The 15,924-nt window shown below is 33.3% G+C and overlaps 1 protein-coding gene across 2 annotated transcripts in view; it reads right to left on the bottom strand.

Annotated features, from left to right (window-relative positions):
• The window catches only part of ZNF280D (zinc finger protein 280D), a 124,635-nt gene that overhangs the window by 24,287 nt on the left and 84,424 nt on the right, over positions 1–15,924 (bottom strand). For both annotated transcript variants that reach the window (XM_068963949.1, XM_068963950.1), the window contains 3 exons: positions 15,765–15,827; positions 11,469–11,587; positions 11,282–11,318 (listed from right to left, as the gene is read on the bottom strand). In XM_068963949.1, the coding sequence (XP_068820050.1) occupies positions 11,282–11,318; positions 11,469–11,587; positions 15,765–15,827 (219 nt within the window). The remainder of the gene's footprint in view (positions 1–11,281; positions 11,319–11,468; positions 11,588–15,764; positions 15,828–15,924) is intronic.

Below are 15,924 nucleotides of genomic sequence, written 5' to 3' on the forward strand. Positions count from 1 at the left end.
AATAATTTAAAATAGGACAAGTCCTTTTAGTTGAAGTACTATATGGCAGTATTTACAGTAATTTTCAACTAATTCTGCTAAAAAAAATCTAAATGAATAAAATTTGCACCAAAAAGTGACAAAATACATAAATGTCTATCATTTCCAGGTTAAAGGTTTTGTAATTCTCTCGGGTATTTAATTGTGAACAAGAGTATTCATACAGGTGAAATAATATCAAGTGTACAGTACAACATCATTGCTTTAATAATATATAAGGAAAATAATTGTTTTAAGAATAACAAGTTGAAGTTGTAAGAAAACATAAAAAATTTTGGTTTCTGTTGGAAGAAACTAAAAGTAGATATTAATTGATTTTTTATTTCTAAATATTTAATAATTTTAAACTCAGTTTGAAAAACTGTTATTAAGTTATTATAACTATTGGTTATAAAAGTTTAAAAATATTTCATAAAGGAATTCTCCTTTTCAGCTTATTACTGGAAATGTTACCAAAGACTGATCTCAAATTCTTGCAAAAGAAACATTACCATGCTAATCATTTTCATATATAGCTATTCTAATAAACTGATTTTATGCAGCAATTAAAATGAAAGCTATTAAGCATGTGTTACTATTATTGTCGGTATTTCAACTGGGGAAACTGAATTTTCTTAATATCTCTGCAGAAGAGGTTGGTGACAGGTTTTTATTACTCTTCATTTTACTGGCTAAGAAACTGGTAGATGAGGATAAAATAAATTATTGAAACAACTAGCAATAAGAGGCTTATGTTCCCAATCTTGTTTTGTGGCTTTAACCATATTGGTATTCTGCTTAAGGGACAGAATTGTAATAACCAGTGAAAATATTAGAAAAACAAATCTAAAAAATTAGAAAAAGCACACTACATAAAATTTCTCTGAATTATGAAATTCATCATTAAAATGTACACCACAATCTTGTAACTACAAAAGCATACTTGAGATCAACAAATTTTTAAACAACTACTAATACATCACTAACATTCTGAAAAGAAAAAATTGTTCTTACCTTTAATCTTACTTAAAGATGCCTGCTGAAATAGTCATCATTTGAGATATTCAATTGCTTGGTAGAAGACAGTGAAATTTGCTAAGCTCAAAGTTCTGAGCTAATGACCTGCCATTAGATAATTATACTTTTCACCTGTGAATTCTGCAATATTTTTAAATAAATTTTGCATAGCATTCAAAACAAACACTATTTAAGATTCCAATGTTAAGGGAATAGAAGGACAGACTGGTCATCATGAATTTCAATAACTACCACTAGAGATCAAGAATGTAAATGATTTTTCTTTGCTATGTAAACCTGTTTTCCCCTTAAAGTTCAAAATGAAATAAATGTCTCTACTTGCAATTTTCCTGCAGATGACATGACCAATCCAAAGTTATAGGTAAATTACATCACTGTGTTCATTTGAGATTTCATTCACTATAAACATACCATGAAGTAAAGGGAAGTGTTATAAGGGGGGAAGTGCTTGTATTCATCTCTGTCAGACCACATTCTTATCTTCTAACACTGTTTAAAAGTCAAAAATTTTATTACTGATATTTAAAATGTAATCTTTAAAAATATTTATAAGCAAACTAAAAAAGCTGAAAGGAGGTTTACAACAAGCCAGTAGTAAAGTCAACCAGTTCTCAAGACCTTCCACTTATGTATTCACACTAACCATCACACAAATAAAACATCCAGTGCACCACTCTGATAGTTCATTCTAAGAGGTGTTAACAGATGTGTGGAAAGGATGATCTAAACATTTACCAGGTCGCACATACATCAGGTACTGTGCTAAGAGTTCCAATCCAAAGCTGTCAAGGAAATGCGCTGAAGTGAATGTTTACAGAACTGTGAAGTGTTCAAAGGGCTAGACAAAGGACTGAGACATTATGAAGGGGAAAGATTCAAGAAAGCAGTGAAGATACTACAGTGAACGTGGTTTTGCAGCAGGAGCTGAGGCTAGCGAAGCAGGGAAAGGCAAGTCAAGGCAGAGCAAAAACAAAGGAATATAAGACAAGATGATGATGATACAATACTGAGTGATCTCATGACTAGAAGGTAGGGAACAAGAAAGAGTAGCCAATGACGCAACTGAAGAGATAGCAAGGACTACTTTAGGAAAGGTCTTGAGTGTCACAGTAGTGTGCTAAGAACTTTATTCTAAGGTTAATAAGAAAGTATGATCAGATTTGTGCATCAGAAAAAGAAAAAGGCAGTATCAGAAGAGGATAAGCTCGTCAGGGAGCTCAGATAAGAGACATTTAATGACTGACAAAGGAACAACAAAGTGGCTTTTTTTTTTTTTTAATGAAAACATGGGTTGCAGTTTTTGACTCAAAAAAAGATAATGGTTAGACACATAAAGTTGTCAATGAAAAAGCCACAGAAATTGGGAAGTCACACAGCATCTCAATTGGGCTTCCCTGGTGGCTGTAGGTAAAGAATCTGCCTGCAATGTGGGAGACCTGGGTTTGATCCCTGGGTTGGCAAGATCCCAAGGAGAAGGGAATGGCAACCCACTCCAGTACTTTTGCCTGGAGAATCCCCATGGACAGAGGAGCCTAGCGGGCTGCATTCCATGGGGTCTCAAAGAGTCAGGCATGACTGAGTGACTAAGCACAGCACAGCACAACTACAAATAGTTTAAAGTCACTAGCATTTCTAATGCTTGCTCACTCAGGCATGATCAGGCAAGAATACTGGAGTGGGTTGTCACTCTCTTCTCAAGGGGATCTTCCTGACCCAGGGATTGAACCTGGGTCTCTGGCATTGCTGGCAGATTCTTTACTGTTTGAGCTACCAAAGAATCCAGTCTTACTAAAGAGTCTAATTTATGCCTAATTTGTTTGCTGAAATGTCCTACTGTCCATGTATCATAGAAATACTACTCTAAGACTGGGAAGCTAGATTTAGATTCTGATCCCAATGTTACAACTACACCAGTTGTTGCCTACCCTTCTGGGGAAACAAAGGGCCTTCACTTTGAAGCTCAAGCCCATCCATATACTCATGGAGAGTAAACAAGGCAGGAAAGTACATTTGGAACCACAAGCACAATCAGGGAAGCAATAGACTATAGTACTTTTCAGTTTAGTCTCTCAAGACAGATGACCATAATTTAAATTGAGGTTCTTAACAGCTATGTGACTTTGGCAACTGACTTAACCTGTATCTCAGCTGTCTCACTCATAAAATTGGGACAAGAACAATGTATATCTCACTAGTTTGTGAGAATTAAACAAATAAATGTGAAAGACATAGTGTATGTACTCAATGTCAGCTATTATTACAACCATGGGTTGAGGTCAGGAATCAATCTTACTGTCTAGAATTTGAGTGTGCAACACAGGCTCTTCAAGCTTTTTACCTAAATAGCTTCTGTGTTTTGAGATTCTTCTGCCATACTTCCCCCATCCTCAAACAAAATATATTAGGTATTCATTTTCATTGCTCATTCATCAATTTACTCTAGTATGAAATTATCTACCCTTTTCTGAACACATGGGTATGATGTGGTCACCAGGGAAGATAAGAGTAAAAAATCATTTTAGGTAGACAGAGGAAAGAACCAGGTAAAGACAAAGAATTAAGAGAAACAAAATACTTATATGTAATAACATGAAGCAAAAAATAAGACCATCAGTGGAGGCAGATTCTAATACCTATTGGGGCTATAATTTTACTTCATTTAAAAAAAATTTTATGGCAATATTGAATTAGGCCCTGAATACTTGTAATGCATATACAAACTATCCTCAGAACCAGAAAAACTGAAAAAATGGTAGTAAACACAGAAACGCTGATAGAAGTCGGCAGAGTTTGCCCTAAATGAAGGACAACACCAAATCTCATTTATCTTTCCTTTTCAATGGGTCTCCCATCATTTCCTGATTAACAGCTATCACAGGCAGAAGTCTGAAATGCCAGAAACCACTGTGTTTTGATATACAGCTTCTACTTATTAACTTGCAATTTATACCAGGGGCAAGCATATTGTATTCACTTTGAAAAGGAAACCTAACTTTACAGTTACTAAAGATCTGATTTGAGATAGTAATGAGATAATAACATCCATGGTAGGATAAAATAATCTAAGGGCATGACCCTTTATTATCTCCAATCCCAGTTATATTTCAAAAGTTTAGAGAAAGAAAAAAGCCCAAAATAAATTCTGGGTATCTCATAGATGAAATCAGTTTTTTTTCCCCTGCTAAACCAAATATATGAAGTACAACACTGACAATTTTGAACATTTAAAAAACGCCTAGTAACTTGGATTATGATCAGTCAATAATTCCTCCAAGTAAGTTCAGAACTTCACAGGAAAATAATGGAATGACTCTTTATAAATTCAATGGGAATAAAGTTAGCAGAAGTAAACATTTTTAAACAGATCTATTATTTTCAAAAATAAAACATTTTTAAAAGGGTGCCATTCTGCTTCTAAAAGTACTATTTGTTTGCATTTATGAAAGTTAATGACACTGGTTTATCTGACAACAGTATAATAAAATGATATTTCTCTTTGGAACAAGTCCAGATTCTCTTCTGGTTCAGCATTTCACAAAAATCATATAATGTTATATATACATGTGTTAAGGGTTTAACTATGAAATCAGTTTACTGTGTGGCCCTGTGAAGATGTGGATTCAGTGTCTTCATTTCCGATTGCCCAGCCTGCAGTTATTCTGGTGGCACAAACTGTATCTTTTTCATGTTTCAAATTCCAGCACTTGACAAAGAGTCTTGCACACTGAAGGCCAGGAATCAATGTTTGGTGTCAATGAATATGTGAATAATAATATCTATATTATACTATGAAAGAGCCATGTAGTTACCACTGATATTAAATATAAAGTTTAGTAGCCAGAAATACAAGAGAGAAATTCACAGCTTCAAGGAAAGGCAGCTTTATGTTTTCATTTTTTCCTAGTACTCTTTATATTAGGGGAATTTAATCAAATATAAAACATTTTAATCTATAAAACACATTTTACCTCTTTCAAATCTTCAAAACAATCATGTACAGATTATTTACATGATGAATAAACTGAACTTGAATATGAAGCGAGAGAGCTTGAACTTGAACATGAATTATGTAACTTGAACATGAAGTGAGACAGCTGGGTTTTGAACTCTGATAGTTTGACTCTGGTCAGTGCCTTTACATTATACTCTGTTTAGAACAAAACTGGAAGTCATTGAGAGAACTAAAACAACTTTGATAGTCACTTCAAATTGTGGCTTTTAGGACATTTGATTCAGTCAATAAACACACACTTTGGCTAAATAGCCAAGTATTCCAAGCTTGATTTATTATGGCCTTACTATGGATTCTTATGCTCTGAAAACTGCTAAAGAGAAAATCCTATTCTCAACTTTTTGTCAAGAAAACAAATGTTGCAAAATTTAAAATTTTACTTCCAATCTATGTTATAATTAATCTATCTTGGTAGATATACAGAAGAAGATGAAGAAAGGGAAAAATACGATAGGAGATTAACACATAGAAAAGGGCAATTCCATGACTGAGTTACAATGTCACATCTGAGAAAAGTAGGTTTAAAAAAGTATTTCAAAGATCTACAAAAGGAGCCCCTTTACTATTGATAGCTAGCACAGTTACACATTTTCATAAACTTAGTAATACTAGGTAAGTAACCAAGATGATTCAAAATGAATGCCTGGCAAAAATTAATAAAATGTTTCCTTTAAGAAAGAGCATCTATAAGCTCAAAAAAAAAAAGTTGTCCTTTTAAACAGAAATTACATACTAGTTTTCAACAAGGGTGTTTGTTGTTTCATAGTCTTTAGACAGGAAAATTTAGAAGTACAATCAAATTCTAAAATTTGAGAATTATATAAAGTACAAGTGAACACTGCAATAAATGCCATCCATCCAGCAGTTTGGAGGAATATACTCCAAGATCTGTGAACTATCAACCCAAATTACAAATAACTGCAGTACAGACAGACTGCTACTGAAACTCTCAAAGATGAGATTTCACTGATACGCAGTTCCCAGTCTCCTGAAAGTAGTAGCTGTAACAACAGTATTAACTGCAGTAACAGCTGGAGCAGCAGCAGGAACAGCAGTAACTAGAAGTGGTAATAGCAGCAGCAGCAGTAGAGCAACAATGGCACCAAACAACATGCATTTATTGAATGATTACTTTTAGTCATGATAGTGCCAAATAATTTTAATTATTTAAATAATTTAATAATGTCTACAGATTATCTCTATTTCTTATAGCCACCCTGTAAAGACTGTTACATAAATTTCACAAATAAGGAAGATAAAGTGAAGTAATTTTCACAAGGCTACAGAGCGAGTAAGATACCCAACTAGGATTTAAACCCAGAACTGCCTTATTTCAAAGCTGTACTACTTTCTCAACACTATAGAGAAGTAAGGATAAAGATATTTTTCAGTGTGGAGGATTAAAAACAGTATGTTCCTACACTTCAATAAATGATATAGAAAAAGAGAAGCATAATAGCTTCTCCATGTTTGTAGAGGAAGGTAAGCTCTTCCAGGTGGGTAAGTACCAAAGTGATTAGAGTGAGGCTCTACAAGGATCTCAAAACCAGAGGGGTAGGCTGAAAATATGAAATGAACTATACAGTGTGGCAGTAAAATTTAGAGGAAACTAAGACAGGTGAACCTAGGAGCATTCATAACCATTCCTTAAAAAATACAAGTTTATTGAGCTTTAGACACTAAAAATCTAATGTTATAACTAATACATAATTCAGATGACTGGCTCTTAAGAAATATTTACTGGGTTAGGTACACTTAACATAAATGATTTGTGAAAATGGTATGAGAAGTTAGAATGAAAAGCAGGCTGAAGATTAGGATAATTCTATCTGAATAAAATGCAGGCAGATATGAAATCATGAAAAGTAGTATGAATAAGAAGATAAATTTACACTTACATAGTGCTGCTTCCTATGTGCCAATCACTTTCTAAATACCATATACATATATTAACTCACTTAATTCCCTCTACAGTTTATGAACAGGTAGTTGTTTATATGTATTTTACAAATGGGGAATGAGGCACAGGAATCTGCAACCTACCCAAAGTCACACATGTTCTGATAAACAGCAGGGTAGGAACTCCAAACTAGGCAACCAACTGCAGAGCCTGTGCTCACTATACCACACTGTACCTTTAAGGGTCTGAGAGGGTTTAAAATGAAGCTGGGTTTCAAATCATCTAATTTTACTGTCAAAGAAGACCTCCTGAGTCTGTTTAAATAGGAAGTAAAACTTTACTACATAGGAAACTCCTTAACAGATAATAAAAGGCTGAAAATAAGTCTCAAGAAAAGTAGGTGAGTGGGTAGACTGATAAGCTAAGCATAAAGAGTTACAGAAAGAAACCAGAAATAAATGAAAGATTCTTAAGCTTCTTAGTGTTAAATCATGTAAAGTAACCATACTCTCAAACAAAAAAAAAATCCCTTACTGTTGTAATCAGAGGCAGAACAAACTATTAACTGGTCTATCTCTGTTATGCAGTTAACAGACTTTACAAACATAATAAGGAGGTTACCATTTTTCTGATATAATTTCTAAAAATATGAAAATGTACATTGCTAGCATCTATTTACAAACTCTATCTTACAAATTATTCATAACCTAAGTGAAATGTCTAGAAACCCATCTTGGGCAACACCCTACACAGCTGCTTTTTATTTACCAGTTCATAAAATCTGAAGGACTCCAGATCAGTATTCCACATACTATTCCAAGGAGATTAAGAAGTTCATAATTATTCAAAGAAAAAAATTCTAAGGTCAAATAAATATTCTCTTAGGGGGCTTCCCTGGTAGCTCAGACAGTAAAGAATCTGCCCACAGCGCAGGAGACCTGGGTTCAATCCCTGGGTTGAGAAGATCCCCTGGAGGAGGAATTGGCAACCCACTCTGGTACTACTGGAGAATTCCATGGATAGAGGAGCCTGGAAGGCTACAGTTCATCAGACACGAATGAGCAACTAACACTTTCAGTTCATTTTTTCACTTTAGACATTCATAAGCCCACATACAGCATGAAAAATTCCATGTCAAAGAATCAGTTTAACTTTAACTTGCATTGCTTAAATTTATTTGACCATGGAAACTTTTCCCCCAACTTAATAAATTATGGACATTAGTTCTACAGTACAGAACTTGGGAAAAACTGACCTAATTACCTTCTTTAATAGAAGTGTAAGAGAACTACTTTTATAAGAGTACATGAAGGAGTTAAAAGTGCTAAGGAATAACATGAACATTTAATTTTCTCCAGGTCAAAGAGTCCCTATTTCTGCTAATGGGGATAAGGATACATAGTAGCATTCTAAATTCATCTCATCATAAGAACAAATAACAGAATTTAAGAATAACCAATATTGAACAACAGAATCTCAGAACTCTGGAACAATCAGCACTCACATTTTACAAACAGGGTAACTGAGGGTCTCAAAATAGCAATGGACATAACCTGAGCCAATCTCATGTTTTATTCAATGGTAACCAAAAGCACACATGCATGCAATGGTAATTTCTGATCAGGTGAATAAAACAGTCAGAATAACCTGACAGTAAGGTGGGATTAGGCTCAAAATAAAACTTGTTAGCACAAAATTAAAATTTGACCAACTGCCTATAATGAACACGTTTTTGTACTAACTGCCTAAGGTGTTTTATTTAAACCATTTTTTAAAATAAAGTTATAGGTGATAGAACTTTAAGAATTTAAACTTGAAGAAAATGAATCTGATATTATAAGATACAGTCCTGTGGAAGAACACAAAGCGGTACTCCTACCTTATACCAAGAATACAATTTCTCATATTTTTTTTAACTATAGCCAAGGTAGAGCAAATATACATAAATGAAAAAGGAACTTAAGTTAAAAATGTAAAGTTGTTTCTGGGCAAAATTTTAAAATTTTTTAAAAACTGGGTAGAATAGAGAATGAAATGACAAAACCTCCTAGAGACAAATAAGGAAACAAAGACGAGCATTAACGCCAAATCCACCTACTAAGAGGCCATTTTCAGAGCTTTTGAAAAATTATTCATTTACAGTAAAAATCAGTTTGGAAATTTTAAATTAATGGGTTCAAATTTTCTATCATTAATAGCAAGAAGCATATTACATAATAAGTAGTCATCTAAATTGGCTTCAAATCTGTTTCAAAATAAAACAGAAGAAGTTCTGATTTTACAGTAAAAAACACGATTGAGTCACACTTTCAGAGCCTGCCTAATCCTTATGACAAATAAGATCATAAAAGGTACTTTGTGTGTCAATAAAATTCAGTACTAGTATAAAGAAATGACCTTTCAGTTGTGCCGGGGGAAAAAAATGCAAGATTACTAAGTAGATAACAGCTCTCAGTGTGCAGGCCAAGTAATAGGACTTCCATGAAACAATAAAAGCAATGCTCCTATTTATATGATTAAATATATACCTTTTATCTGAAATCCTTTATTAGTAAATAATTCCTGAGGCACTTAAACAATATAATTTTTATTAAAAGAAAATAATACCATCAAAACTGTTTATTAGAGCTATAGTCCATGTAAGTAAAATAAACAAAAGTCAAATTTTTGAAATATATTTATGTGGAAATACATTTTATATATGATAGAAACAAATGCATTATTGGCCTCCACAGTTCTTAATGTTAACACTACCAGATGAACTATTAAAATGGCTAAGTAGATATTATGTATTAGATGTACAAATATATAACTTTAAAACTTGTTCTAAAGTCTGCAAGAAGAGGTGTTGTCAATTCTTGATACCTTAGAATTCACAAGTATTAAGACAATATTAATAATAATAACAATAATCCTGAAATAAGAAAGAACATATTATAATGTCTAATGGTCTGAACAACATCCAAATTAAATTAAAAAGCTATAAATAAGCAGCTATAGGAAATCTGTAGAGAATTCTAGGGGATATTTTGAAGTTCTTAACAAAACAAAGCAAACACTGAACAACATTTTTAAAGAAAAGAATATAAAAATAGACATCAATAAATTTGGAGAACATAAAACCAATCTATTAAAATTAATTTTTTAAAATAAAAAATTTGATAATTGATATTGCTGAAAAACTATAAACTTACTCCTGGGTAATATATTTTAAATAACAGTAAAAGCAAGTAAAATTTTGGAACATAATTGTAGAGACCTGTTGTTCCAAGGACATGAAAATAAGTATTTCCTAATAACCAGAGCTTTTGTACTTCTTGGATGTAGTCATGCTAGAGAAAGATTAAAGGGCAGCAGCCAAAATGACTAAACTTCAACCAGGACGTTGAAGTACAGATTTTATTTTTTCGGCCAGAAGTGACCCACAAGCTTAAGATCAAGAGCCAAAGCCCCCAGTGGGAAGCTATGCTCTACTGGTGGGCCTTGAGACCATCACTGCCTATATCAGCATCAGCCTTATGGAAGGCCAGCCATGAAGGAAGGGAGTCTTCCCAAGATCGGATTTCCTGAGACCACAACCTAGAGCAGGCCCCACAGTCAAATTAGTCACATTCCTTGGAAAGAGAGAACAGGCATCAGTTGTGTTCATCGAAGGGGGACACTGTCCAGGTGTACCCTGGACATTTTTTGAAATCTCTGGGCTGCTTCTCCATCTGAAAAATAAGAAAAATAGCACAATGACAGACAACGAATGAGGAAAAGACAATCGTCCGGCCTAAAAACTTAAGATTTATAAGAAATTATGAAAGCAGACAAAACAGACAAAAAGACAGACAGCCATATCTTTTGGAACATATTATTCTGAAGGCAAGTACAGCATAGGAAAACACAAATTATTTTAAGCAAAGTAAGAAATGACCAAAGCAACAAAAGTTATTTTTGGAGAGAGCCAACTGGAGAAAAAAAGAAAAAATGAATGTTAAGATATGTCAACCTGACACAAAGATAAGGTGGAATAAGAACCTAGTCCCATTTGAAGCTGAAAAGAGCTGAATAATGAGAGCTAATGTCATGAACTTGGCTGCTTAACTGCCTTTGTGTAAGAAAACATCTCAGAACTTTGAACTTAGGAAATTCCAACTTGTCTTGCACCAGGTCACGAGCTCCAAAGAGCAGGAACCTATTTCAACAAGCAGCTTTAAAAAAAAAACAAAATACTTTAATATTTTTCATTTCTATTAATGATACGTTTAAAAATGCAGTAGTGCTAAAATCCATCAAAGTAAAATGCACTGAATAAAAATTAAACTTACTCAGAAAGATGTTCAGAAGTTGGGATACAAACAGAAACTGAAATTAGAAGAAAAGTTTTATATTTAAAACAGCATATGAAATATGATGAGTGAGAAAAACGATTTAGTAAAGAGAACATACTGTGGCTGACCAAAAATACTAGAATAAATAGCAAAATTCTGAAGTAACACAATTATATATACATACCTTTCTCTATTACAACTTGACAAGTATGAGTTTCATGTTGACTTAAGTGTGTAGCCATATTATCTAAGCCAGAAACATCAGTTAGGAAATCACAATTAAGGCACACTAGAGTAATGCCCCTATAAAAAACAAAGCAAATAGTATAAAAGAAAACATTTTTATCTTTTATGAAAACCTACATACCAGTTCTATGAATAATTTTTAATGATTTTCTCTTTGTGTCATAACTATCACTTCAATTTTTGTTACATAAACCTGATAGAACTGAAATGATTCTTTAGAAAATGGCATGAAAGTGTTTGTCACTCTTCATATTCAAATTATACTACCATTTACTGACAGAAAGTATTTTTGTTTTATAAACTTTTCTCCCTCATATCAGTTACTAATAGCTAAAAGGTTGAAACCTACAGTTTAGTCTTGGTTGCACTAACAACATGTGTCACTCTGACAAGTCACAATCTATCTGTGCCTATGTGTGAGTTGCTCAGTCATGTCCAACCCTTTGCAACCCCATGGACTATATAGCCCATCAGGCTTCTCTGTCCGTGGAATTCTCCAGGCAAGAATGAATACTTGAGTGGGTTGCCACTTCCTTCTCCAGGGGTTCTTCCTGACCCAGGGACTGAATCCCAGTTTCCTGCATTAGCAAGCATATTTTTTACTGTCTAAAACACCAGGGAAGCCTATGCCCATCTTCAAAACAAAAGTATAGTATACATAAATGTGCAACATATATACAAGTCAATACATATTTACTAAGGCTGCATTTTGGAGAAGGCAATGGCAACCTACTCCACTACTCTTGCCTGGAAAATCCCATGGATGGAGGAGCCTGGAAGGCTGCAGTCCATGGGGTCGCTAAGAGTTGGACACAATTGAGAGACTTCACTTTCACTTTTCACTTTCATGCATTGGAGAAGGAAATGGCAACCCACTCCAGTGTTCTTGCCTGGAGAATCCTAGGGACAGGGGGAGCCTGGTGGGCTGCCATCTATGGGGTCACACAGAGTCGGACACGACTGATGTGACTTAGCAGCAGCAGTAGCAGCATACTACTAGTATATTGTATTGTGAATATAATGATGACTGAAAAATACAGTCTGTCTCTAGTGGAACATTTATCTAGTATTTATCTAGGAGAGGAAAAAATTAGAAATGAGAAGGTTCTAAAAATATATCATGTTATAGATGTTACCACTGCATGCTGTTGCTGTTTGGTTGCTAAGTCATGTCTGACTCTTTGTGACCCCATGGACTACAGTCCACCAAACTTCTCTGTCCATGGAATTTCCCCATCAAGAATACTGGAGTGGGTTGTCATTTTCTTCTCCAGGGTATCTTTCTGACCCAGAGATTGAATCCATGCCTCCTGCTTAGCAGGCTGGTTCTTTATCACTGAACCACTCATCATTGCATACTATGTGTTAAAGATTTTGCCATACATTATTTAGTTTATTCTCACCACAAGCAACCAAGGTTGGTATGATTCTCACGTAACACTTAATTAACTGAAGGGCTAAGTCACTACTTCAGTCCAAAGTCTGAGTTCTTTAGCATCCCAGTAATGTCAACTGGCCCACTTGCTTGAACCTAAACTACTGGTTCCTTTAACAAAACTTCACTGGGTAACGTAGTTCTTAAATGAAATATGTAGTGATCATAAATTTTCAAAAAGGTTAGGAAACAATTCCCATAGTCATCAATACTTTTTGTTGAATTCAGCAATATTTTTTACAGTTATTGAATCAAACTGCGTAGCATTTGCTATTTGAAGTATTTAAACATAATTTCATATTATAGTATGTAAAATTAAGACTCTAATTTAAAATGTGCTTAAACATTTTAATTTTAGTTTAAAATATTATTAAGCCTGCAAAAATATGTGAATGTTTCAGAGAACTTAGAAAACCACTATGTTTATTATGTTGGTTAGAGTTAAGCACTTGGGAGCTTATGGATCAAGCATCTGAAGAACTATTTAAAAGAAAATCAAATAAGATTTAACATATAAATGACATTAAATTGTTTAAAGGTAACTGAAGTACAAATGAAACTAATAAAATTTAGTCTGTTCAGCTTAAATGAACTTTATCAAACTCTTCTATCAGTATAAATAATACTCATCCTTGAAAACCAAGTAAATTAACACCTATGTAAATCATTCCAAGTAAAGTAATCTCACTCCTCTTTGAAAAAAGTAACCCTCAGTGCACTTATTAAATTCCCTCTTGATTTATTCTGATTATTTACATTCACCTCTTATCTCCCACCCAATAAAATGCACCTTCTCTGAAGGTTGGTTCTAAGACTTCCTCATTATTACTACCTTTACAGAGTCTGCTATATTACAGACCTAATATGTAGTAAATATCTAAAAAATGAATATTCCATTCCAATAAAAGAATAATTACAAAAATTATTGTTCTATGTAATTATAAGTTTATATGTTTCATTCACAGAAATTGACAAATTTTCAACCTGAGAACTATTCAAGTTGAGAGAAAAACATCCCAGAGCTTTAAAATCATGTAAGTCATTTTTTAAAAACCAAACACACAATGGAGCTTCACAATAGTGAGGCAAAAATCAAACAAAACCTCTTCTGAATGTAATAAAACTCTTCATTCTTATAAGAATTTCAATATAGGCAACACCTAATATGACTTAATCTATTGCCTTGAAGTTAGTAAATGTTTTAAAATTGATACTAATATATTTTTTAAAACAATCAAATTTTCCACTCCCTGTGAACCACTGTTCCAAAATAATCAATGGGACCTATTGCCAAACATAAGTCATTCTAAATATATACGTTAATTTATTCAACAAATATCTACCAAATGCCTAATTACTATCAATGCCTTACATAAATAAAAATCAAACCACACACATTCTAGCGAGAGGACACAGAAAATAAGTATACAGTGTATGAGATGATGAAAGATAATCCAGAAAAAAATGATCCATAAAGGGGAGATAAAAGACACTAGGGTAAATAAAGCATAGGAGAGAGGATACAACAGAAGACCCAAAAGTGATAAAGGAGCTAACCATATAGAAGTCTGGGAAAGAGCAAACTAGTCTCAGAGAATAGTAAGTACAAAGGCTCTGAGACATAATATCATCCTCTCTTCCAGATTTTCCACTAACCCAACATATCAAAACAAGTACTGGTTAACCATATCTGTATATATTAGCTTGGTACAGCAAAGATACTGATATTTCAAGTAGCACTGGCAATAAAGACAAAATAATAAAGAGCAGTGGGTTATAAACAATGCAGAAGAATATGAAAAACATGGTGCTCAGTGGATTCTGAATTAAGCTTGTGGTAAAACCAATGTGTTTAGAAATATTCACCAACAGTTCTTTCTGCACAGTAAGAGTAAGCAAGTAGCACACTTTCCTTAATCTAAAAAAGTAAAATTTAAAATGACTATGTACTAATTTCAAGAATTTCAGTGGCTTAAGAAATTTACTTCGAAACTAAAAAAGTGTCACTTTACTGCATATTTTAGGCCTCTTTTCACTATTCAAATAATATTGGAAAGCCCTACTTTTTGTTCTCATTTTATGATGCAAATACATGAAAGCTTCATTTTGACACCACTGGTCACCGCTGAAACAAATTTAGTGACAGAATATAGACTAATCAGGTACTTTGTAAAACAGTCTAGTAGTTCCTCAAAAGTTTGACACAGAGTTACCATATAACCCAGCAATTTTCATCTTACATTCTAAAGAAAAATGAAAAGACATATCCAGATAAAAATAAATACACAAATGTTCATAACATCAGTATTTATAATGGCTTCAAAGTTAAAATAACCTAAATGGATAAACAAACTATAATATACATACAATAGAATATTATTCAGCAATAAGAAAAAGAAGTACTGACATACACAACAATATGGGTAACTCTTGAAAACATGCTAAACGGAAGACAAAAAGGATCATATATTTTATCATTCCATTTACATGAAATGTCCAGAATAGGCAAATCTATATAGACAGAAAATAGATTAGCAGTTGCTTAAGGATAAAAGGAGTTGGAAGGAAATAAACATAACCACTAATGGGTACAGAGTGTCTTCCTCAAATGACAAAAATGTACTAAAATTAACTGTGGTGACTGCACAACCCTGTGAATATACCAAAACTATTAATTGTACAACTTAAATATGTGGATTGCATGATATATGAACTGTATCTTGATAAAAATGCTATATATAGCAGATTTAAGTCATATAATTTTTCAATAGAAAAATATTTAAAAGATAAACTAGTTACCTGAGATCTTCTGAATACTTCTTAAAGATACAAAACCTTTTACTTGGACGATTACTATGAAAGCTGAGAGACAAAATAGATTTTATTAATTTTACTATATGGTAAGTCATTAATTTATAGCTATACATCAAGTCTATACTTAAATTTCTAGTTTTGAATA

The sequence above is a fragment of the Capricornis sumatraensis genome, chromosome 2 (genome assembly GCF_032405125.1).
Source record: "Capricornis sumatraensis isolate serow.1 chromosome 2, serow.2, whole genome shotgun sequence".
NCBI lineage: Eukaryota > Metazoa > Chordata > Mammalia > Artiodactyla > Bovidae > Capricornis > Capricornis sumatraensis.